At 44.8% G+C, this 25,638-nt stretch overlaps 1 protein-coding gene across 1 annotated transcript; it reads left to right on the top strand.

The window, feature by feature from the left end:
• The first annotated feature begins 20,528 nt into the window (after positions 1–20,528).
• Positions 20,529–21,308, top strand: LOC124703280 (non-specific lipid-transfer protein 1-like). The gene has a single exon (XM_047235508.1). It carries the CDS (start codon positions 20,627–20,629, stop codon positions 20,984–20,986), a length of 360 nt encoding a protein of 119 aa, XP_047091464.1. The 5' UTR covers positions 20,529–20,626; the 3' UTR covers positions 20,987–21,308.
• Positions 21,309–25,638: the final 4,330 nt, after the last annotated feature.

Here is a 25,638-nt window from a genome sequence, read left to right as displayed (position 1 = left end):
AATAAGATGAGCGAAATAATATAGAACTATCCTTACCAGGTACTTCTCGAAACCCTTCACGTCTTCGTGATCCGTAATAAATTCCCCCGTCTTCCGAGCCTAAGTAGTAGCGGGACCGGACAAAGTTCCTAGCTCTGTTCATCCTGGATTTTGTGCCGGGGGTTTTCTTTCCCCGGACGTACCATCTCGGCATCCTCCTTGTCCCAAGTGGGCTGTTTTCCTCGGTAACCGCCGCTTCCGCAATGGTGGGTCCCTAAGTTCAAATCCCGCATTTTCTTCCCCCGAGCGGTCCATTTTTTAACAGCGTCACTCCGTAAGTAAGACTTGAATGCATTAAAGTCTTCTAAGGAGAGCGACGGGTCTTTGCTACTTATCCTCTCCCAGCTTTCACCGGCCTCGATCTTTCCCTTCAGCCGGTTCTTCCAAACCTGCTCAAGGCGGTGCTCATCTTCGTGAGAGCTAAAGAGTCCACCTTCTTATTTAACGGCTCCGGGAACGTGTATCGTTGGTGAAGCTTCTGGAGGAGGGATTGGGCGATAGCCTCGTTCTCCTTGCTTCGAGGTCCCGAGTTAGGATCGGCACGGTTTCACTGGACGATGCACCCTAGTTGCATGCCGTACCCTTTGGCAACCCACGAAGGCTCCAAGGGTAGGCCACTTTCGGAGACTACCGTGAAATGATCGGTGACGTTGGCGAGCACTTGCGGCCTCCGATCCCTCCTTGCCCTCCTCGCCGTCCTCTTCTTCTTACCCTCCCGAGGGTTGCCGCCGCTATCACCTTCCGTGCGGTTGGCCGCGTTCTCTTCACCGGCCGTCTCTTCACCGGTCCGGGCGGCGTCGTCCCGTGTATCGTCATCGTCGCCGGTGTCGGCGGCGGCCCCCGGCCCTCTCCCTCGGAGGCAGTGTCCCGGCCCTCTCCCCTCGGAGGCGGCGTCCCGGCCCTCTTCCTCATCGTCGGGCGACTCGGCGGCGGCCTTCCGGGCTGCTCGTAGCCCTCCCGTAAGTCCTTGTTGGCCTCTCTCGCTTCATCGTTCTGGCTCCCGGGCTTAGAAGTGTTGCCCGACATGTTTATTTGCACTTCATTAAAAAGAGGCAACAAGTTAGTACAAAAGTCAACCAGAAAATTCGGCATGACTTTTGCTAATTTTTCTACGTAGGAGTGCCCATTTCTCAACCGAAACGGAAGTTAATCAACGCTTCGGGAGAAATGGGCAACTCAATGAAATCCCTGCAAAAATATCCACCATATACACCATATATCCACCATATCCACCATAAACCAGAAAACCTGGACATATATTGCTGGAGCAAATTAACCTGAAGCATCTACAATACATCAAACAAAACCTGGTGCATCAATACAGCTGGCATTATTAACCTAGAGCATCAATACAACAAATATTATTAACCTGGAGCATCTACAACAAATTAACCTGGAGAATCTACAATACATCAAACAAAACCTGGAGCAATCACCTGGAGCACTACAACAAACCTGGAGCATCTTTTTAACCAACTCGTTAGCATATTTAGTGCAGCCAAGGCAGAGTAGCTAATGACTTAGAAAAATGACTTCAATAGTAGGCGGTAGCATTTCATTCAAAATCAACTAGGCAGTATCATTTCATGATTAGCTTGTTCATTTTTTCATTTGTATTAAAAAACCTAACAAATCCTAGCTAGCAGTAGCAATAAAGAACATCAACATATAAAATTCCGTGAGATAATTAAATAGCGAAGCTTGAGCATCATATGGAAATGCTAGTGTCTTCAAATGAAAATGCTATTACTCATAATTACTTAAATTTTTGGTAGATAATTACTTAAATTTAAAAAGGCAGTATATGCTTCTTCATAACCAAGAATACAAGCTTAAATTTAAAAAGGCAATATATGCTTCTTCATAACCAAGAGCAAGCCAACCAAGTAGCTACGCCAACATGTGAGCATGAGCATCATTTACGTACGGAGAAACAACAACAACATTAGCTTGTTCATTTTTATTTTTATTCCCAAATAGTAGGTTGTAGCTTGTTCATTCAAATAGTAGGCAGTAGCTTTTTTATCTCTAAATTCAAACGAGCAGCATTTCATGTACTAGTAGCATTATTATCTTGAAACCCCAAGCAAGATAACGGTATATCATGACATGTGACCAGTAGCTACTGCCAATATATTCATGAAAGCATCATCCAATGCATTATTTGGGGGAAGCAAAATTGGGGTGCTATAGGATCATAGGCATTCATAGGTTTGGGAAGTGGCCCCTAGCATCACCAAGCTATTAAACCACAACCAAAGCATTAATCATCATAATCTACTAAGATTCAGATTATAATGGATATTTACCAACAATTACTTGGCATCCGGCCATTCATTCTATGCAAACAAATTGAATCATTATGAATACATAGTTCATCAATAAATAGTTCCGGTAATTCATACCGACTCTCGTTAACCCTCTTTAAACATTTTCAAAATTCTTATCATCCTGTCTAAATCAAAATTCATACCGACCATCAAATTTCTATTTGACTAACACATCAAAATTCATAAATTGAATGTCCACATAAGCTATAGCAGCACTACATCAAAATTCATACCGACCATCAAAATTCTATTTGACTATATGTATATGCAACATTGTCAATTGCTCAATCAAAATTAACTACATCACCAAGCAAGAAATTAAGCAAATTGAGAACCAAATTGAGAGGCAGGGGAGGGGCGGGGGCACGGGGGAGAGGGAGGGGCCGGGGCACGGGGGAGAGGGAGGGAGGCACAAGGGAGAGGGAGGGAGGCACAGGGGAGAGGGAGGGATCTCACCGACGGCGGCGCTAGGCGGTGATGGCGAGCGCAGGCGATGGTCCTCCTCCTCCTCCTCCTCGCTGCCGCGGCGCGGCGGGGTGGTCCTCCTCCTCCTGCTCGCGGCGTGTGCGGGGTGGTCCTCCTCCTCCTGCTCGCAGCGTGGGCGGGGTGGTCCTCCTCCTCCTCCTCTTCCTCCTGCTCGGTGGTGCTAGGCGGCGGTGGCGAGTGCTAGGCGGCGGTGGAAGCTAGGGTTCGTCACGCGGATACGAATGGGGAAGAGAGAGATGGGGGGAAGAGCGAACCGCTCATTTCACCAAGTCGATAGTTGCGTGGCGCACCTAGTTGTGCATGCGCCATAGAATTCCTTAATTCCGTGGCGCACCAAGCGGGACATGCGCCACGGAACTAAGGAATTCTATGGCGCATGCGTACTAGGTGCGCCACGCAATTTACCGACTTAGTAAACAAACTGGGCTAATGCTGTGTTCGTCGAAACACGAGCATTAGCCCAGTGGTTAAGCCCATCGGTAGGCTTGGGTAACCCGGGTTCGAACCCCGGTTGCCCCTACTTTTTTCCCTTTTTAAAAATGTTTTTGTTACATTTTCAAGAAACAACACAACATTTAATAATAATTACTAGAGATTTTCAATTACAAATTACTTGTCTCACACACACATGTTCTTGTCTCTCTCACACACACATGCATGTACTTGTCACACACACATACACCAAAAAAAGATCTTCTTTCGTCCCGACTCCGAGCTCTAGCGTCTCTTCGCAATCTTCTTGCCCTTTCGGTTGTTGGCGGTTGAATACTTTATACCGGCCACCTTGAGATTTCTTCGCGTGAATGGACAACCTTTAGAGGGTAGGGAGGTCTTCCTTCTTACTTTACTAGTAGTAGGCATGTCGAAGTGCTCGTCGAATTCCTCCTCCATCTTCGGGTCACCGTTCTTGTCCAAGTCTTCCTCGTTGGCGTCTCCTTGCATTCCTATGATGCTCCTCTTGCCCCTCCTCACGACAACACGGCTAGGCCTCGACGGATCGGTGATGAAGAAGCATTGGTCAACTTGGCTACCGAGTACCCATGGCTCATTTTTCGCGGATGCGTTCTTCGATTTTGCATCGGGTATAACCATGGTTGTGAAATATCGGCCTTCTTTTCGACCTTCTTGGCCCATCTCACACGAAACATTGGCACCGTCTCTCCACAGTAATTGAGCTCCCATATCTCCTCGATCCTTCCAAAAAATCTTTCCTTGACATTAGTCTCGTCATCGGCGTATGACAGCATAGTTACTCCTGAGTTTTGATTTTCACTATTTCTGTCCTTTTCCTCGGTGTAGAATCTGTAACCGTTGATGTCGTACCCCGATAGGTCCTTACGTTATGCGCGGGTCCCTGTGATAAGGTGTATATGAGTTTTTCATCTTCGGTAGAAGGCGTATTTCTACTGTGCTTCAACCAGTTGAGTTTGCTTGAACCAACGCGTGAGGCTGGAGTTGTGCTTTTTGGTTACGTCTCCCATCTTCCTCGGCCGGCCCATATCGATGTAATTCTGCTCGACCATGCTTTTGTGCTCTTGCACGAAAGGTTCGGTCAGTTTTAAGTGTTGTAGCGCGACCCGGTGAGCCCTGTCAAAGTCATCGTGTCGATTTTCAATGCCGACATGGACTGAGCGGTAGCCCTCGCGGTGACCGACTCCAGCGAGCCTCCCGAGGTGCGTCCTGGGTGGTAGACCAACATGATCCTCGTCGTCCTCGGTGCTTACTGCTTAGATAATTCTGGCAGAAGGAGATGCACTCGTAGGTTAGAAACCCCTTGGCCATGCTTGCGTCTGGACGGGCCCTATTGCGAACGTATCCTTTCATGACACCGTTACGCCTTTCGAAAGGCATCATGTTGTGGAGGAACGTTGGGCCGAGCTGCTTGATGTCTTCAACGACATGGAGAAGGAGATGGACCATATATCACAGAATGCAGGCGGGAAGTAAATCTCGAGCTCACATAGTATCACCACGATCTCATCCTGTAGCATCTTGAGCTGCCTCACGCCGATCGACTTCCTGGTGATAACGTCAAAAAAGTTGCATAGGCCAAACAGCGTATCACGGACGTGCTCGTCCATTATGCCTCGGATCGCAACGGGAAGTATCTGCGTCATTAGCACGTGGCAATCGTGAGACTTCATCCCGGTGAACCTCTTCTTCGCTACGTGCAGATATCTGCTTATATTCCCCGAGTAACCGTGAGGAACTTTCACTCCTAGGAGGCACCTGAAAACGCGCTCGAGCTCCTCCGGACTCGTTGTGAAGCGGGCAGCGGGAAGCTGCACCGCGTTCTTCTTAGCCCTTTTACGGAGACGTTGAGTCCCTTCCGTCCGATCATCATCATCATCATCATCGTCGGTATCGGGGCTTGAAGATCTTTCCCGATGCCAAAATGTTTAAGATCGTATCTTGCTTTCGGTCCATCCTTGGACTTCTCGAGTTGCAAAGAGTGCCAAGCGGACTCTCGGTAACGTTCTTCGTAATGTGCATGACATCGAGGCTGTGGGGCGTGTGGAGGACCTTCCGAGTACTCCAAGTCGTGGAAAACAGACCTCGCTTTCCATACACCGAGCAGCGGCTCGGCTTCGGTCGCTTCTTTCCCGGCGCCGGGCACTCCTTCCAATTTTTCGAGAAGATCATCGATTTCTGCGCCGCTCCTCGGGCGTGGGGGTCCATCGGGCTCATCTTTACCATTGAACAGATCACCGCGTTTTCTCCACGGGTGATCCAAGCGAAGCCACCTTCGAGCACCCGGGTAGACGGTTTTCGAGGACCCGGGATCCCTTGGTAGTTGTAGATGCGGGGTATCGTCCATGCACTTCACACGGCCGTTGAATCCGTGGCCCACCCGGCGGATACATATGCGTAACCAGGATAGTCCGTGACCGTCGTGATCAACGCGGCTCTCATATCGAAATAAGTTCTAGTGTAGGCGTCCCACGTACGGGGTGGCGTCTTCCACAACGTGTCTAACTCCTCTTTCGGCAGCCCGAGATACAAATGCATGTCGACACCTGGTTGTTTCGGCCCCCGAATGAGAATACTCGGGTGTATATACCTTTGCTTGGTGCACGGCCACGGGGGTAGGTTGTAAGGCCATACAAACACGAGCCGAGTGCTATGCGTGCTACTCGGTTGCCGAACGGATTGAGTCCATCGGTGCTCATACCCAGCCTGATGTTCCTTGCGTCGCCCCGAACCTAGGGAAGGCGATGTCCAATGTTTGCCACCGTCCGGCGTCGAAGGGTGTGTCGGCATATAGCCCATCTCCGGATCTTCTTCGGGCTTCGCCTTTCCTCGTGCCATTGCATGAGCTTTGCTTCCTTAGGGTCCACGAAATACCGCTGCAGACGGGGAGTGATAGGAAAGTACCATACCACCTTTCGAGGTACCTTCTTGTTCCCAACCTTGTACCGTCCGTGGCCACACACCGGACATGTGGTTCTGTCCTTATACTCGCACCTATAAATCACACAATCATTAATGCAGGCGTGGTATTTTTCGTGCGGTAGGTCAAGGGGACACACGACTTTCTTGGCCTCCTCGGTACTACTTGGCAATGTGTTCCCCTCCGGGAGACGATCGTGCCGGAATTTTAAGCTCTTGCTGAAGCCGGAATCGGTCCACTTGTTCCGCGTCTTCATCCGCAGGTAATCAAGCGTTACATGCAAGCGCGTATCCTGCGGACGACACCCAGGAAAGATCGGAGTCATCCCGTCTTTCTCCATTTGCGACAGCTTGGCTCTCTCTCTAGCTGCAACTCTATCGTTGCTCGTCTCCGGAGGAGCAGATCTTGAACATGAGAGTCCCGCAAGGCCGAAATTAGCGTGGTCGCGCCGGAATCTTCTTCTTCATCATGATGATGTTCTCCGCCGGCATCTTCTTCTTCATGATGATCTTCTCCGTCGACTTCTTCTTCATGATGATAGTCCCCGTCGGCATGATGATAGTCTTCTTCATGATGATAGTCGTCTCGCTCGACATGGTCTTCATGCGCACCATTTGATGGGGCCGGCCGCGCCTGGTTGTCTTGCATGAAACCGCGCCTCAGCAGGTGCTGCTCCAGTTGTCCGGAATCAGGGTTGATCCAGCGCTCGAGTTTGCATGATCGACACGGACATCTTATCTGGCGCCTATTGTTCCGAATCATGTCCTCCTTCGCGTCTATCTTGTATCTAGAGATTCGAGCGGAACTCATCGAGAGGACCATGCTTGCCTGCAAATGGTATACATAGAACGGGAAATTAGAACCGCACCAAATGCACACACATGCATGGGCCGTACCTCTCCTCAAGGTATTACATGGAGTGGAAAAATTCGGCATGACCTCTCCTCAAAGTAGGACATATGGGTAGTGCAAAACTTGCCGAAACGGAAATGAATCAACATTTCGGCAAACATCCATGCACCACACCGGCACACACACAAGCGCTTCACCCGCAACAAGCATCCATACACACGACGGCCACACAAGATCTACAAGCATATGCATGTCTCCTCCAAGCATATGTATGTCTCCTCCAACTACTCACCTTCTAGATTCGATACCGAGACGAGACCGCGATCGATGACTTCGAGAGGAGGAGAGAGTATGGAGAGCCTTCTCCTCAACTCCAATTAAGTATCAATCAAAGTAAGTGTAATAAATACCCAAGCAAGTGAAAAGTGGAGTCAAAATGGTATGAGAGAGAAGGGGGGACGAGCTAGATGGAGGAAGAAGAATGGCTTGTGTAGTGTGGTAGGTGGGAGGTTGCTCACTTTTGTAGATCTGGTTCGCTAATTCCGTGGCGCACCAACCACGGTGCGCCACGGAATAGCTTATTTCTGTGGCGCACCGACCGCGGTGCGCCACGGAATAACTTATTTCCGTGGCGCACGGAATACAGTGCGCCACAGAATACCTTATTTTTGTGGCGCACTGTCGCCGTGCGCCACAGAAGAAGTTATTTCTGTGGCGCACCGAGGTTTGTGCGCCATAGAAATTGTAAAACCAATGATTGGGGGTGACAGGGTGTGGGGCCCACCAAGTTTTTGTGGCGCACGGTTTAGCAGTGCGCCACAAAATTAAGCTATTTCTGTGGCGCACCGAGCTTCGTGCGCCACAAAATAAGTTTCTGTGGCGCACCAAAAACGGTGCGCCACAGAACTAAGCTTCGCCTATAAGGGTTTTCCTACTAGTGCTTTCTTCTGGTGGAGCTTCATCTTGTCTTCGGAATCCTCCAGAATTCGTCACTTCCTCACACGTTTACCATTACCCTCTAGATCTATAGCACCAAGTAAAGACTTGATATTGCAACATGCATTTGCATACCAAAGTCGAACTTCATGTATGGATCTAGTCAAACAATGAAATTCCAATAAAATCCAAGAAGATTCAGCTTTGTGCATATAATACACACCATCATAAGCCTGAATATAATAGTTGAGTAAGACATCTCTAAACATCAGGCTGCGATGTGTAGTATATAACACCACATAATATAGGTTTATATTGTGATACTTAGCACGAATATAGGGAATTCTACTATTTGTCTCAACCTTTACCATAATTGCACATTTGCAATGAGATAAACTTGAAACAAAGTGGTCTAGGATAGTTGTGGTTAACCTAATTTTCTTTGGAAGTACTAACTTAGCTTCCATTTTGTTGAGAACTACTTCAATGATAGGTTTGGTTCTAACATCACTATTCTAGACACTTAACTATTGGAATATAGCTCTTATACTTCCAAGTGTTTATACTATCATAAGACTATGGACATGATGTGCTTAGCACACTTCCCATGGTTTTGGAACATAGATCTTGCACTATTATTTAGCACTTGGCTTCTTATTGTACTCCTCCAAAATACTTATAATGTTCTATTCCATCACATAATGATTCTCAGGTGAATCATATATGATTAACAACTCTACCATGTAAGTAATCATATTTTATTCATATCTCTCTTCCTTATCTCCCATGATTGACTCACCATGGTCTATACTACCTCATATGACTCATAGTTATCACTTACTATCAATTGTTTCACATGTCTAGATAGTTTTACTTACTCATTACTTATCTGGGTCTACATCTTCTATTAGGATATCTTAATTATCTTCATCAATTGATATAATTCCTATTACCGAGTCTGGATAACTCTTACTTAATCATAACATATGTTGGTACACATCTTCCAATAGGACATCTTCCTTATGGTTGTATCCTCTCTTTGGGCTACCATATATTGTATACCAACTGTGGTCTACTCATAATTATTTTAGGATCTTAAGAGTATGCTACATACTTGAGATTAGCTAGCTAACATTAAAAAAAAAATAGGTAAGAAATGTTGACTCAAGTGTGTCAGGATTATTCTCAAGTGAATATCCATCTCAAGTCATAAAAAGATTTGGTTCACCTAAGACAACTTCCTATAGACACTACCAATCCTATAGGTCTCCTTTAAAGGGTTTTAATCCTAGGGTCAAAGCATTGGCTCTGATACCAACTGTGGTGACCCGACATACCACTGCATGGTGTAGTATGCAAGTCTGATATAACACCAATGAAACACCGTTCCACTAGGTACTATATCGCTCGAGTGGTACAACAGAAACATATGCGGGTCCAAGGCATGTCTATAGAATTACAACACGGACTCTTTACAAACGATCCACACAGCCTCCTACTTTACAATGAGGTAAAGCTGCAAATAAACTCCGGAAGAACGACTCGTGGTCTAATCCTATCACGAACTCTATTTGTAGAGTATTTAACTAGCTACAGAGGCTATGAATAGATTCTAGCTAAATAGGAGCTAGGTTTAGGAAGCTAGTTCCCTTCTACTACTTAATCTAGGTTTTCTCCATGGTAGTTGTGGTGTTTGACTCTTTCGGAAGGTTCCTGTTCCCTTGAAGTATTTGTAGACTCCTCGGTCTTCGAGTTGCATTGTAGATCCTCCTTCGATGCCTCCATATCTAAGCAGTGGATTTAAGAGTGGTATGAGTACGAGCGTACTCAACAAGTTCATTATAGGAAAGAGGTGTTTAATGCACTAGCTACGGCATTAGACCAGAAAGTCTAATACCAATGCAGGTTTTCATAATCATTTCTTCAAGAGGTTGATTTTATTCAGAAGAACTATGTCCGTCAGCCTTCACCGGTTTACTAGAACTTCATGGAGCTCCTTTCCGGCCGCGTTCGCAGTTCCATATCCCGGAGCAGGGAGTGACGGAGTCACGGTTCTTTACACTCGCGAGAGGTGTGTTGCTTTACCCATAAGAGATCTTAACCTTGGTGCCAACCAAGCTGCAGGCTTGTCCACACTTCCTATGGTGTGAGGCCCGGTATAAGGTCTAGCCAATCATGTTCCTCCGCTACCTCGAACACCCACCCGTTGTTGCATGCCCCGACCCTGGGTCCACGCCGGTCCAATTATTCCCGTAATTTCAGGGTGGACCCCGACCACGACAACAGTGCTGGGCTCTACCATACACTCCTACGCCGGTAGCTGCAACCCATCATAGACCGCATTACCGTGGGGAATTAGAATGGGATCCCCACCCTCCGGTTGTTCCGCAAGACACAAGCTGCTACGACAAGCAATGCTTTACCGTGGGGAATTAGAATGGGATCCCCACCCTCCGGTTGTTCCGCCAGATACAACTGCTACGGTAAGCGCATCCGTTGATGAACGAGACGTGGAAACACTTTTGACTACTCCGTCCCACTCCGGATCTTATGGTTAACACGGGTATTACGGCACACGAATCACTGGCGACATTTGTTGTTTAATCCTAGATGGATATAAACCCGTGCAATGGAACCTCCACCATATCAACACAATCCATGGTTCCATTGCCCACCACATAGTCATATTCATAGTTATGAAAGTAGTGGTTTTGGTTTTTATGCAATAGTGATAACCATAGTACTTTGCAAGTAATTTGATAGAAATAATCAAATGACATGAGCAAGTGATGAACTTGCCTTTCTTGTCTGCAAGATTATGCAGGCAAGGTCTTCGATACGCAATAACTCCAAATTCTGAAATAGCATCATCATCCGGTAAGGACGATGTTTAAAAGATTGGCAAGGATGCAATAATGCATAAGTATGAGATGCAATCGTTCTAAGCGTGATCTAACCCTGATGATTTAGGATTAGTGAGTGGTAATGATTAGTTTCGGTTGTGTTGCACTTTTAGAATGATTCTCATACAAGGTTCTTATTCCGGTGTGGTTACATGGTATCCTAAACATGTGTTGCAATATATCATAATAATAGCATTAATAGTACACAACAATAACATTTGGTATAATCCTAACATGTAATGAATAGTGGTTGGTTTTAATACTACATGGCATGGTTAATGATTAATTATCATATACTTCAAAAAGAATAACTTTTGAAGAACATGTTCTTTAGTAAAGAACAAGTATGATAATTAGGGTTGGGGGGTTCAATGGTTTACTTTGGTTTCCACGCTTCAGAGTAAGTAGTAGATGGATCACAACATGGTTGGATTCATCGGCAATTAGTCTTGATTGGTTTTGCTTAAGCATGAGCAACTTAAGCAATTATTTATACATGGTTGCTACCATGGTGGGTTCATCTTGCTGGTGATGGCTAGCTAGGGTTTATCTGTCCTATAAGGCAGGGTTGATGATGATTCCTTATTTTCTTCAAAAGAATAACTTTTGAAGAACATACTTCTTAAGTAATAAGAAGTGTTGCAATTAGGTTGAGATTGTCTAGGTTTTACTGTTAGTTCTATTAAGTAAGAAATATTTGGCTCCTAAATAGGATGGTTGATAAGTATCCAACACTAGTAGGGTTTAGTGGAATATGGTTAGGTAATAATCAAGATTTGGCATAGTTGCTCCTGAGGTTCATCACTTTGGTGTGATGCTAAGCATGGGTAGTTAGGGATGGTGGTCTTGGGAATAGAAACTAGGGTTTTACACTTGGTTGATCCTACTAGATCAACAAGTTTTATTTAGATAAGAACATAGCATAGTAATTAACTAGTGATAGGGTTCTTACATTTTATGTGGTCATGGAAATTATTTAGTTGCTACTATGGAGCTATGAATAGGATCAAAGTATTATGATCACATGTTCTAACCTAAGGTTTAGGTTAGGAAACCATTTAGGGTCCATATGAAGTACTGGAGCTAGGTTCTAAATGTCATTAGGGTTTTAAGATCCCACATAAAATTATGAACTACTATTTGATGTATAATGGAATTAGGGTTTCCTAATCTACCATATAGTTCTTAAGGTAATAACTTCATTATAAGGTTGAAGTTATTAATCAATTTAAATTAAACACAAAATTGGATTGGGCATTTTTATTTTTAATTAATTAATAATTAAGGCAATTATTAATTAGGGTTTAAATCCTCCTATTAAGGATTTAATAAATTATAAGCAAAGGAAAATTTGTTTTAATATTTTCCTAATTTGCTTACTGGTTTTTATTAATTTTAAAGGTTTTTCTTAATTATTAACTTTTAATTAAATTTGGAATTAAAATTAAAGGCTTAATTAATCAGTATTAAATAATTGAATTTTTATTAAAAATAAAAAGGTCATATTATATTTTTATTAGATAGAATTTACTTTTGTAAGAATTTTGATGTCTTATTTTTATTTTTCTGAGTTAATATGATTTTTATATGAATTTGTAAAGTTGCAGTAATTTTCTGGAATTGAATTTAAACATAAAAAGCTAGAGTTACCCGGCCCCTACCTAACCCTAGTCTTTGACAGGTGGGGTCTATGCCACCTCAGCGACAGCGTGGCACTGACTAAGTCAAAATTGACTGGCAGTGCAGCTCGCCACCGGCGATGCCGTGAGGACGGCCTCGGCGTTACAGGGCTCCCGCGACCCTACGGGCGCGCGCGTTTGAGCCGCCCCGACGTGGTGAGAAGAACGAGCGGCGCCAGTGACCATATGGTCACCGGAATCGGCAACGGCGCATGGTGCTGCGGTGGCGCTCGCCGGCCAACTAGCTAGATGAAGCTACGGGCTGTTAAACGTCGTGATTTAAGGACCTAAAGATGCGTGAGGTTCACCTGAAGCCGATGAACTGCTCGACGAAGCCCGGGATGATCGGAGATGACGGCAAGGTCGAGTTTTCCGACGAACACCGGCGAAAGGGAACACTCGAATTCGTCCGTCTAAGCGCGTCGTTTCTTGATTCCTTCTACCAGGATGATCTATGAGGTAGGGCGCATCGATTGAGCTACGCCACGGATGCTAGGGTGGTCGGAATCAATGGGTCGCCGGAGTCTGGCCGGCGATGCTGATGGTTAGGGTGAGGGATTAAGAGAGCGAGAGAGGGAATGGGATGGTGTTTCGGCTAGCTAGGGTTCTGGGGATCCTCTTGGTAGTTTTGTAGCCCAAGAGAGGCTCCAGGTCGACGGCCACTCGTTGCCGATGGTCGGGATGTTCCGATGAAGTCGGCGGAGCTACTGGGCACGAATCTCTTCGAGTTTGGATAAGGGCGGATTTGAATGCTCGTTGCTAGGTAAGGATGGCAATGGAGCGGGTTTGGACGGATATAGGAAAACCAAATCCATGCCCAAACCCATCAACCTCGCTCTGCCCCGCCCACGAAAGTATCCATGGGCATGGATGTCGCCCCAAATCCAAATCCGATGGATACCTGGATATCCATGGATATCCATGCCCATAAAATTTGAGTACCATTTCAGCAATATTTCACTTGCATTTCATCAATAATAATCTAACATGAATATTTTGGCAGCATTTTGACATTATTTCAGTAGCATTTCAGCCGTAATTATATCGACAATTCATAGGAATATCAGAGCAACAATATATCACATTACCGAGGAGGCGGAGCAACGAACGAAGATCCACAGTCAATGCGGCCGGCGGAAGCCCTAACAGCACAAGGCGGTTCCATGATTATTTTAAGTATAAAATCATTAAGGCTTAAATTAAGGATTTGGTGATTTGGGCCAAAAAAGGACAGCCAATCGTAGGTAAAATCGCATGTGTCGCTGACATGTGGGTCCCACATATCAGTTGGATATCCATCGAATATCCATGGAGCAAAATCTCTCCCCGTGCCCGCTCCATGAATTATCGGATATCCGCCCCATGAAATCCGTGGACACAACCAACCCTCCATACCCGTGCCCGGCGGGTCGAATATCCGTGGATACCCGGATTCGTGGATAAAATTGCCATCGTGATTGCTAGGTTTTTGGCTTGTGCTTGGAGTCCGGGGCTCGCCCTTATCGACGACGAGGACGTGGCCGGCGAACTCGATCACGTCTTCGCCGTGTCGACCATGCGCAGGAGGAAGACGATGCCCTCCCCTGTGAATCGGTACGGTGGGCTGCTCTGGGTCCTAGCTATTGGGCTGGTTCTGGGCTGCTTGATGGGCTGCACTGCTGGGCTCGTTCGGGCTGTGCTGGCCTGGTTCGGTCTGGTAAGCCAGGTAAGCCAGCTCTCCCTCTCTTCTTTTATCTGTTTTTTTTTCTATTTAATTTTCTGTTTTTGTGTTTCTTTCCAATTTGAATCTAATTTGAACTCAAAGTGTATTTGCAGGTTTCTGATTGTGTTATTTCAATGAAGATGTAGTAACTATTTCATCACTGTTTCATTTGAAACAAGTATTTTGTATTGGATTATGATGCATAGTTGTGACTTGTTCATAATAGCAAGTAGGTATGGGTTTCAATTCTCATTTTTAATTTCCTTGAAGTCTTGGTTTATTATTTGAGAGTTTTGCTCACTTGCATAGTATTTTATGTGATCACCTATTTATTATAGTTTTGTAAACTCTCTTATAACTCCCTTCCAAGGTTAACACTCTTATTATCTTTGAAAATGTCTAAAGTAGATATTGTCCCCATAATGGCTTGGTCTTGGTTACAAAGGTAATTGGTTGATCACCACACATGGTTTAACTAAAGGGTTTGAATTAGGTTTATCTTATGCTCCATAATTAAGTATAGGTTTTAACTAGGGTGCAATTCTGGGGTTCTAATTATGTTTACCTAATGGCAATTGGTTTGAATCTCAATTATGGTCTGGTTTATATTAAGATAATCATAGTGATACATCAACTAGGGTTGAGATATAATTCTAGGTTCTAGAGATGAAATGACACCATATTGCATGTGCTAGGGTTAATCTCCCCTAACCATGATAATGTGGTAGCTTACTTAACATTTTATGTTCTCCTCTAGTTACTAAGATTTTGAGAATTAGTTTTATCTTCTACCAATTAGCTTCTCTTAGTATGCTTAATTAATCATTAAAGTATCTATAATAGTTATAGTTCTTTTTATAGTTAACTTTGGTCATATGGATGGATGGTTTCTCACCATATTAAGTATGGAGTTTTACTCTAAGGTTTTTCTTAGGTTCTTTAATTGAGGAGTAAGTGGAATGTAGATGTGGTAGGATTCTACTTATGATCACCAAATGATTCACAATTATAGGTTCGGATATAAGCCTAGATTTGATTACTAGTGATCTTCCTATAGTTTCATGTGAGGATGAGATCTTCTTATTCTAGTAGGGTTTAACTTATCCTCACATACCTCAAGAGCATGATCATGGATTAGGCATGATCAACTTGTTCTTAATACATCTATCTCAAGTTCTTAGGGTTTAGGATCATCACTCAATTTATAATGATCAAGGTTTGGCTTCCTAAGGTACCTCTCATTAATTGAGTTTCTCACTTCCATGATCAAGCATTGTCTTGATCAGATAGGGTATAGTACTTCTAATTTACCTACTTGTATAGGACTACTATGGTTGCCTTATTAGTTTATATCCCAGGAGAATGCCTGAGATATTACTTAGGGTTCTTTCCAGGGAATGATGATATAATCATCTGGGTATATGGATAGTTCTTTCCCTCAAATCCAAGTGTTGCCTCACTAACTTGAGTGTAACACCATAGTTTGAGCTCTCTTATATAAGAATGGTTATTCTAGGGTTTATGGTGTACTCCTAATATCTCCTTAGGTATCTAAGCTAAGGTTTCATTTGTCTAGCTTAATTGGGTTAGTCTCTTCCTCACCTTATCAATTCAGGGGGATGATATTATTCCATGTGATATTAGGTTATCCCACCACTCCAAGATGAAAGGGTTTTCAACCCAATACTTTATTTCAAAGATTGTCCTCTATTAATTAATAGGTAAAGCTAGAATTGATATGAATGGGCTCTCTCACTTGGGAAGGACTTCAATACTAACCTAAGGTTATTCTCCAAAGATAATTATGTGGTCACCAATATCTATGGTTAATATAGATGGGTTCTCTCTTGAGGGAAGGTCTTGAATAATATCCTAGGTTTTTTCTTTAAGATGATGATTTGAATACTTGGATGCATATCCAAGATTTGCCTTTAAGTTTGTCATTGCTTCCATAAATGAAATAGGACTCTCACCTCTCTAGGTTTGATGTATAATAACATGGAACAGAGATAGGTATATCTTTCTAGAGTTGATCTCCTTGTTATGTTTCCAAGAATAAAGTAGAATGAATACCATGAGGTTCATGGTAGGATCAAGAATTAGTTTAGGACATGGAAAAGATAAGTCAAGAATGTTTTCTCCATTTTATTGTTACTTGACTTCCAAATGAATTGATGTTCATATGCCATGACAAGGATTACCATATTCTAATCTTTTATAAGATCAAGAAATTGATCATTGAGTAAAGTGTTGTTGTGTTGATTATTAGTTCCATTTGATCTAACCCCTTAGATCAAATCATCTCTACCCAAAACAAGGTTTTAGCAAAGTCACATTGAGGTTTATAGCGCTTGACTTGATGAGCTACTTCAATTCCACCAAGGTCAAGTGAAACTTCATTCATTGTGATCTGTTTTACTTTAAAGCGCGAAAATTCCCCAGATTTTCTATGCATTAATGCAATGCACACATCTGTTTCCTCTATTTTTGTAACCCCAATACCTGGGATATTACACCAGTGTGAGCCTCTCCTGCGTCGATGGCGTGCACAGGCGTGACCAGTGGAGTGAGAGCAAGGTCCAGGACATGGTGGAGGTGAGAGGAGAGGGCAGAGGTGATGAGTGGCAAGGGGAGTGGCATGGTATAATTGCATGGACAGGTTTAGTCATCTCCTTGCTTTGATCATTGAGGGGAAGTGCATGGCTTGGTCCAGGGGGTTTAGAAGTACAGTAATGATCACATTTGATCACTGGTTTAGGCCAAAATCCAATGGATAAAAGCATGTATGATCAAACCAGATTCATGCCTACCAAGTGTTCGATGAAATGGCCGCATGAGATTTGAATTTGAATTTTGCCAAACTTTTTCTTGGGTGTGATTTAAATAATGTTTGGCACACAGTGGTGGTGTTGGTTTGCAAAATGGACAAGGTTTGGTAAAATCCAAATTGGGTATGATCTTGTTTCTGTTTCAAAATTGCAACTTTGCTTGCTCAAAATAAGAGTTTGAAGTAGAACCAGCAAGGTTGGTCCACACCATTTGGTTCACCTTGATGTGCTCTTGGATGAGGAGAAAAGAGTTAGGAAAGTTTAGTTTAGAAATTGCTTAATACAAGGGCTCAAAGTGGGTAACATGTTAACAATGGCAGATTTGACCATTATCACATGTAACTTGTTTTTGAATTTTCTTTTGATTTTTTTGTGTTTCTTTGATACAAAAGGTATTATTTTGGGTTTAGTAATGTTTCCAAACCTTTTACACAAAGTAGAAAGGCCTAGGTTAAGATTTTACAAAAATGGCCATAGGCTCATATGTGATGTCATTTTGATTTTCTTTTCTTTTTCTTTGTCCCTCTTTGATCCTAAAGATGATGGTTTAGGGTTTAGAAACCTTGTTAAACACTCAAGCGAACAATCATGGCAAACATCAAACCATACATGCATGATTACTATGCACACTATACAAAAATTGAATTAAGTTTTTGTTGGCTCCAAAATTGGGAAAGTGAGATTGATAATCTTCATTGATTTGAAAAGTTGGGATGTTACACAAACAAAGTTCATTTTTCATTATTATGGGCAGAAGCAAAATCAATTCTGATCCCAAATCTTTGCACCTCCACAAGCAGACCATTAAAAATGGAAGAGTTCCAAATGACTAAAATGCCCCCTGAAGCTCCCACCGATGGAGAAAAAGCAAAATGATCAAACCTTTTAGGGCAAAAAGTCCTTATGAAATGCCAATCAAACGTTTCACATTTTGTTTCTTTAATACATATTATATGGCAGTCACTTTCATCAATTTTTGCTCTAACTTCTCTCTGTCTGTTTTCAGCATTTAAACCTCTGACATTCCAGCAAAGAATACTGCACTTTCTCTTACTCATTCGATACATAATAAAAACTAACAGAGAAAAGAAATAACATGCACAGATGCATAGCATCCCACATTCTTGGTGCCCACTTAGTCTGACATAAAGTCTTATAAAACACTGAACACCCACACTGGCCAAAGGACATCATCTCACTCACACACAAAATAACCCCACTGACACTCACCAACACCAGATGTCCAAACACATACTCATAAACCCAAAAGACTCCAGCCAAAAGAACATAATAAGGCCACTTATACATCTGCATTCTTTCATTTGTCAGTAGCATGTGGAGTTGCTTCAAGCTTCTCCTTAGTCAACTTATCCTCTGCAATACCCAACTGTCTGCCAATCCTTTGTTGCAGGAGCCCTGACAAAACCCTCTTCCTGTTCATTAGAACTGCTAGAAGTGTGAGTAGATGCAGATGAGCCAGACAAAACCCTATATGTGAAGTTGTCTACCTTCACACGAGAGTGGCAACAATTGGTCGCACCGATAAGTACGTGCATTCACTTGCTAAGTTCTACCGCTAATGCTAAGTTGCAGGAGTTGCATATGGAAATGTCACAACCTCTGTTTATCTCACTTGATTCGCTCTTGTCGCCGACATATTCCGAGCTAGACAGTCCGTCCACATCTTGCTCTATCCATTACCCTAGAGAACCTAAGCACAATTGGTATCAAAATGATCTCATTCGGCTTCTTTGCAGCTCGCATAGCCCCCGTGTCTTGGCTCGTGGATCGGCCACATTCATGTTGATCGAGATGGAGTCGTGTACCTCGAGGTGACAACTGTCATGAAGCCCACAAATTTGTTTCTTCACACATGTGATATGGTTGTATTTTTGTCGGCGGTACTATGGGTCCATGTATGTGCAAACTTGTATTTTTACACACAATAAATTGTCCACTCACACATTTTCTAATTCGTGTTTGTAGACAGTAAACTATTACTTCACACATGTGCTAAGTTGCATACCCACTTCTAAGTTGTATATCCAGTGCTATTAAGTTGTATTCGTTGTTCAATATAGTTTTGCCAGGTCTAAATTGTCTACCACCGTGCCTACGTTGTGTACTATTTGGTTATGAAGTTGTATTTTCGCTGGTAATAAATTGTTTGTTTACCAACGATACTACAGAAACTATGGTGGGCAACTAGTAGTGCAATGTTGAAAGTCTCATTAGTATGAGGTTATTATCCGTTTTTGCTAAGTAAGTATCTTAGAAACTATGTTGACTATAAAATATACGAAAAAGATAGTGAAAGCAACTCTTTGTATGAAGTTGCTTTGCTATAACACCAGAGTTGATTTTCCACGGCAACAGAGGTGCTTTTTTTTTAAAAAAAGTTTGTCGAAACATATACAAATAGGATCTAGTTTCCAAGATCTCGTCGCGAGAGACCTAACGATGAAAACGGAATGCAATTCCGATACACAGTTTAAGAGTTATGATTTTTTTTCTCTTCGTATGAAATTAAATGCACATGTGTTGTTTTTTGTGTAATTCACGTCAGGTGTCTATACTTTCCTTTTTTGGATATAAAAGTCTTTCCTTTTATGGGGGAATGCTGAGATAGACAAACTAGCATCCTGATGCTAGCTAGCCAGGTCCAAGAATTTTAGTGCAAAAATTATCTTATCCGTATAAAACCCCATTCTAAATCATGATGTAGTTTTCAACTGATAGGATAATTAAAGAAAAAGTCTGCATACCCCTTCCGTCCGCAATTAGTTTGCGTTATAGGTTTAGTTAAAGTCAAACTTTGAAAAAAATAATTACATCGTAAACCTATACTGCTAGAATCATCATAAAGTAAAATTTTAATATTATCTGCATTTGGTATTGAGGATATTGATAATTTTCCTTATATTCTTTGTCAAACTTGACAAAGTTTGACTTTATTAAACCCAAACCCGAACTAAAAAAACGAAGTAAAAAATAAAAAATAATCACTTGCTACCACTTTTAACGCACTGAACTATCGGAGTATGCGAATAGTCAAAGATTAGAAAACTTCTGCTCACATTTAAGACACCATCTATCTGTACGGTGAAGGTAGTATTGTCTAGACCAATTAGTCTGCCGCAAATTGATATCTGGATCGCCGAATGGTAGCTACGTCCATCCGTCCAGCCATCTGCGCGCGCACGACAGGCAACCACCTCCCAAACGCAATAACCCCCCATCTGCCAACCGATTGATCGACATGGCCAAGCCGACGGTCGATGTACACGCATTACAAGACACCATGCCCCAATCGGTTTCCAGATTAATGTTGTGTATACATGCATCTTCCTCGGACCCCCTATTTAAGCTGCTACACTCCCTCGTATCCTCCTCACCACCATCATCACTCGCTCCACCCAGCAAATCTTGCTATTCCATCCATCGATCCTGCAGCTTGCAACTAGGGGTTGCTAGCTCAACATGGCCCGTGCTTCAGCTGCTCAGCTGGTGGTGGTGGCCATGGTGGCAACGATGCTCCTCGCCGCTCCTTACACCGCCGACGCCCTCACCTGTGGTCAGGTGAACTCTGCCTTGGGCCCCTGCCTGGCCTACGCTCGTGGCACCGCCAGCTCCCCGTCCGGGGGCTGCTGCAACGGCGTCAAGTCACTCGCCCGCGCCGCACAGAGCGCCGCCGACAAGCGCACCGCGTGCAACTGCCTCAAGACCGTGGCCAGGAGCAGCGGGGTCAAAGCCGGCAACGCAGCAAGCATCCCCTCCAAGTGCGGCGTCAGCATCCCCTACACCATCAGCACCTCCTTCAACTGCAACAGCATCCGCTGATGAGTCGCGATACCACACTTGCGCCGTCATTGTGGCCTAGCTCGATCGATTGACCTTGTGTTGAGTCGATCGAGTTGAGGTCACACCACATATATATACATATACTACGTATATATACTGAATAAAGGATGCGAGGTCCATGTGAGAGAGGAGTCGTACGTGTACGTCGACCCAGCTCTCGGTGGACGGTCATTGCTGTATCGGTAGTGTTTCCTTGTTCCTTTCGCTCCCCTTGAGGAGACACCAGAGTTTGTACCATGTGTCTACTGCCAGAGTGTACACGGTTGTGGATGATATATACTTTTCCGCTCATTTTGGAAAATTATGTCTCTCTATTGCGCATGTCCGAAATTTTCGATGAGAGATCCAGATTTCTTTTGTGTCCGGGCCGGGGCTGGAGGAGCATGAAACGCCGTACGAGTCCATCAAACCTTCTCGAAATAGGCTTTCGCCCGCTATATTAATATAGCAACAACATGGTACAACTTGCTAGGACATCAACACAATCATGTCCAAGAGAAAACATAAAAGAAAGAAAAGAGAAAGAATGTCAACAAGGTTGGATCAACGAAAACGAAGATGTCTCGTAGCCGCTGCGCCCTCCGGAAATGTCCACCACACTCCTAGCACTCTGAAGCGCCGCGTACCAAGCAGCACCTCCAGGAAGGGATGCGACGATGATGACGCTGCTGCCCGGACGGATCCTAGGGTTTCCCCCGGTACGCGCAGGGGCAAGGGAGGAAGGCTTCACCCAACGCCCTTCAGGAAAGTAGGGTGGCGCCCACGGGAATCACCGTGTCGGTGCCAGCTAAGCCGACATGGATTTCTCCCGACCCTCGCAACCCCGCCCCGGACGCTCCATCTTGCTCCACCATACTTGCCGCCCACCACCACGCGCCACCTCGGCCTTGCAGACACCATCGTCGTCTTACTGCGGCAAACGAAACGAGGCCAAGAGGATCGAGGAGAGCCAGCCGAGAACGAGAAGCAGCAGGTCGGCAACCGCGCTGAAGGGACCCTCCTTCACCGCCACCTGCGGGCATCGGCCGGACGCATCGATAGGAGCAAACCAGGCCCTCCTGGCCCGGCCGAGCCCGAAAAGGGTCGTGAAGCTCCCGTCTCCGTGTTGCAGTACACGTTCCCACACCGCCACACCTAGCTCCGGCCGTCCCCTCTCACCACCGGAAGCAGCAGAGCCACGACCCAACCCAGCCGGACCTAGATGGGCCCCAAAGGGCCCATATCTGGGCCAGGCAGGTGCCAGCCGGAGCCACCCCGCCACCCTGCGACCAAGCGGTTGCGCCACAGTCTCCCCGCCACCCGACGCCGCACCGCCTCGGGATGCACCGCCGCGCCGCCCAGAGGACCCGCCACTGCCTGAACCGTCGCCAACCTGAACGCACCGCCACCGACCTAGGAGACCCCATGCCTCCCCTCCACGTGCGCGGGGAAAGGCTGCTCCGCCATCGTCGGCACCGCGCGAGCTTCGCTTGGCGGCCTGTGCCGACGACGGCGGCTGGGGAGGAAGAGGGAAGGAGCGGCTGGGGTAAAGTTTTCGGTCGCCTGGCCGTCGCTGGTGGGGAGCGACCAAGGCAGGCCGAAACGTTTAGTTAAATTTCCATGTGTCACCACCTTCAAGGCTGTATTTTCATATGTCCATCAAACAACCCCTCTTGTTTTTTGATTCACTCTATATTACTGAATTTTGCATTTTGCATATCTCAACGTCATCTTGAAAGTTCACTCTTGGATTCTGAATTTTGCATGCCTCAACTTAACTCGTCGCCCTAACTCTTGGATTATCTAGCCAACAAGTCAAATTTTGAAACACAGTCAACTCCAGTAATAATATTTGCAAATAGGGAGATCCCCAGGGGCATATGCCGTGCACTAGCTCAATAGGATGTACTAGTCTCTGCATCGGCGGCGGCCAAGCAGTGGAGACCCAGAGGATGTACCTCTCCTCTCTGCCCCACTTGACTTTTCTCCCCGTTCTTTTGTACATATTGAACTGCACTGTAGCTTGCCCTTTTCTGTTTTGCAATCTAAGTTTTGAGCTTTGCCACACATGCTGGGGGATTCTAGGCCCTAATGGATCGCGTCCATCTGCTCCGCACTGAATGGGAGGGGTAGAGGAGCATCCGGGATAGCCATTGTTAGACATGTGGCGATGGCGCTGCACAACTTAGGTTAGAAAATTTAGAATTTACAGCATCTTCAGTTGTGCCTCTCAAAAATAGTCCGATACAATAAGACGCGTTTGGAGACAGTATGTGACAAAAAGAGATCAAAAATATGTGCAAAAAGGAGACTCTTTCCAGCCATATTTCTCAAACAGCGTCCAAATACATGCATTTTAATAGAGGACACTACTCCATGGCCCACCCCAAAATTTAAGACATTTTCTTACTACCCCGAATTTCAGAATTTTTATCGATTGGAAACAGGAAAAAGCATCGCACCCGTACGAAGCCATGACCCCTTCGACCTTCGTTGACTGGGAAACGTATCGCGTCGTCGATCCCGCTCCTCCATTCCTCCTACTGGTCTCGGTTGATCACCCTCCTCCTCGCCGGCTTGCCATCTCCGCCCTCCTACCAGTCGGTCGATCCCCTTCATCGCTGGCTCGCCTCTCGCGCCCTCGTTGTCGTCGCTGGCCGCTCCCCTTCATCTGGGTGGCTGGGCCCCTTGCCGGCATCGCTGCTCGAGCTCGGCCAGCCGCCGGCCCGACTAAGCCTAAAGGCCTCTCCGCTCGAGTGGAGTATGGACTATGGAGAATTGTCCGCTCCGCTCCAGGTTTTCAGTGGACTACATTAACAGTTTTTTTTTACTATGACTACATGTCTACATTAACAGTTAATTGATCAGGTCGATGTCATTAACTTCCACATTCATCTTCTAAACTTCTATGAGCACCCTACAAACACACTAGAGGAAGTGGACATCCTTCTGACATAATACTTGCACAGACAGATGGCAAGTGGATATATTGCACACTTGTTGGAAGGATTGGACAAACAATCAATATCTTTATGTGAGGGCATCTCCAATGGGACGACGCAAATCGGACGTCCAAATTGACCGCGTGCATCCGTTTGTGTCACCTCGCAGACACGGAAATGGTCGTTTTTTACTACGTGTCCATTTGCACCAGGGGTGCCCCTAGCAACTCGGCCGGCTCGGCGCCGTCGAATATCTCGGCGAACTTGTCCGACAGCCGCTTGATGCCGAGAGGATCGTCATCGATGCGGAGGATGAACTTGAAGCACCTCGCCTCCTCCAAGGACGACGACGAGCGGCGGGGTGATGCTGCTCCTGCACGGCGGCCCCGGCCACGGCGACAGCGCCCGCCTCGCCGGCCACCTGGATTCACTCGCGGGCTTGTGTGAAGGAGGCGCTACGGTGGAGATTGTGCGGTGTCATGGGTATACCCTTTCGGGAGAGTGCAATTTTTTTTTGGAGGTGTGCCTACCCTCAACTTTTTCCTGGGTCCGCCACTGTCCATGTGGGAAAAATATGTGAGAGAAAAGAGAATGGCATGTGGGAACTAGAGGCTGCATGCATGCATCTGGACGCTGTTTTTGTGTCCGACGTCCCCAATAGCGACTCTATACCACGAACACCGGACACAAAATGCATTGTTGTCAGCTTTGGAAAGCGCGACTAAAGAGCATTTTCTTTATTTTTTATCCACGATTTGTTTGGACGACACGACTGGAGATGCTCTTAGGTTTGCTGGGCTGCTGACTAAGAGTCCAGGCGGAGGGATGTCTTTATCAAAATTTACCAAAATTTACAGCTGCCGGTGGGGCTGTGTGCTAAATGGGCAACCAAGTAAACGCCCACCAACCCGCTTGAATCTATATGGTCTATTCCATATTGATGGTACATTACTACATCTGACCAAGCTAGTTCACAGCATATGTCCCCAGACCCGCGTGTCATAGACTGCAAGGATAACCGTCTAGAAAGATTTCACAATCCGTCTACGATGAGTTATTCGATATTACTGCAATCTTCCTCCCGTAAGAGCAGCTGCCCAAATGAGAGGGTGGCCTCTCAGCTTATTCATTTTGACTTATCTAATATCCAAGGAAAGAAAGCACCTACAAGCAAAGCTAAGAATATACTAAAAAGGTCCAAATAAAACTGAAATGTCTTGAAAACTATATATATATGCATGTATTTCAGATATATAGTGCAAACTACATGCTCACTTGCATTTTTTTCACCAAACTTGGTTTAGAATATCTTAGATATAGTGTAAGAACATACTCAAACCGCTAAAGTATCGTACATACTTCTATATGGTAGTATATTAGATATGGGTGTAACTACACCCAGGGGTAGGAAGTATTTATCCTATATATATATATACAGGTAAAATAGTAGGTGCACTCTTAAAAAAGGTAGATATTTTAAGAATCCTACTCCATTAGCCCTAATCTAAATAGTCAGGAAGACTCTGGTACTTGGAACCGTGAAAAAAATGCTAGTATCAAACTCTATTGTCTTCGAAAAATGTGGCAAAAAACACTTCTCATTATTCATTTTGCTGCTAGGTTTTCTGTGACTTGCAAACACAGCTTTTTCATATCAAAATTTTACAATTCATAAGAATATATATCATCTATTCAATATACAATACAATT

Source organism: Lolium rigidum, chromosome 3 (assembly GCF_022539505.1).
Source record: "Lolium rigidum isolate FL_2022 chromosome 3, APGP_CSIRO_Lrig_0.1, whole genome shotgun sequence".
NCBI classification, from domain to species: domain Eukaryota; kingdom Viridiplantae; phylum Streptophyta; class Magnoliopsida; order Poales; family Poaceae; genus Lolium; species Lolium rigidum.
Note: the sequence above shows the minus strand (reverse complement) of the source record. Positions and strands in the feature narration are given on the sequence as shown.

Excerpts from the sequence above, each read along its gene's own strand:
- LOC124703280 (XM_047235508.1), top strand. The coding sequence starts at position 20,627 with ATGGCCCGTGCTTCAGCTGCTCAGCTGGTGGTGGTGGCCATGGTGGCA.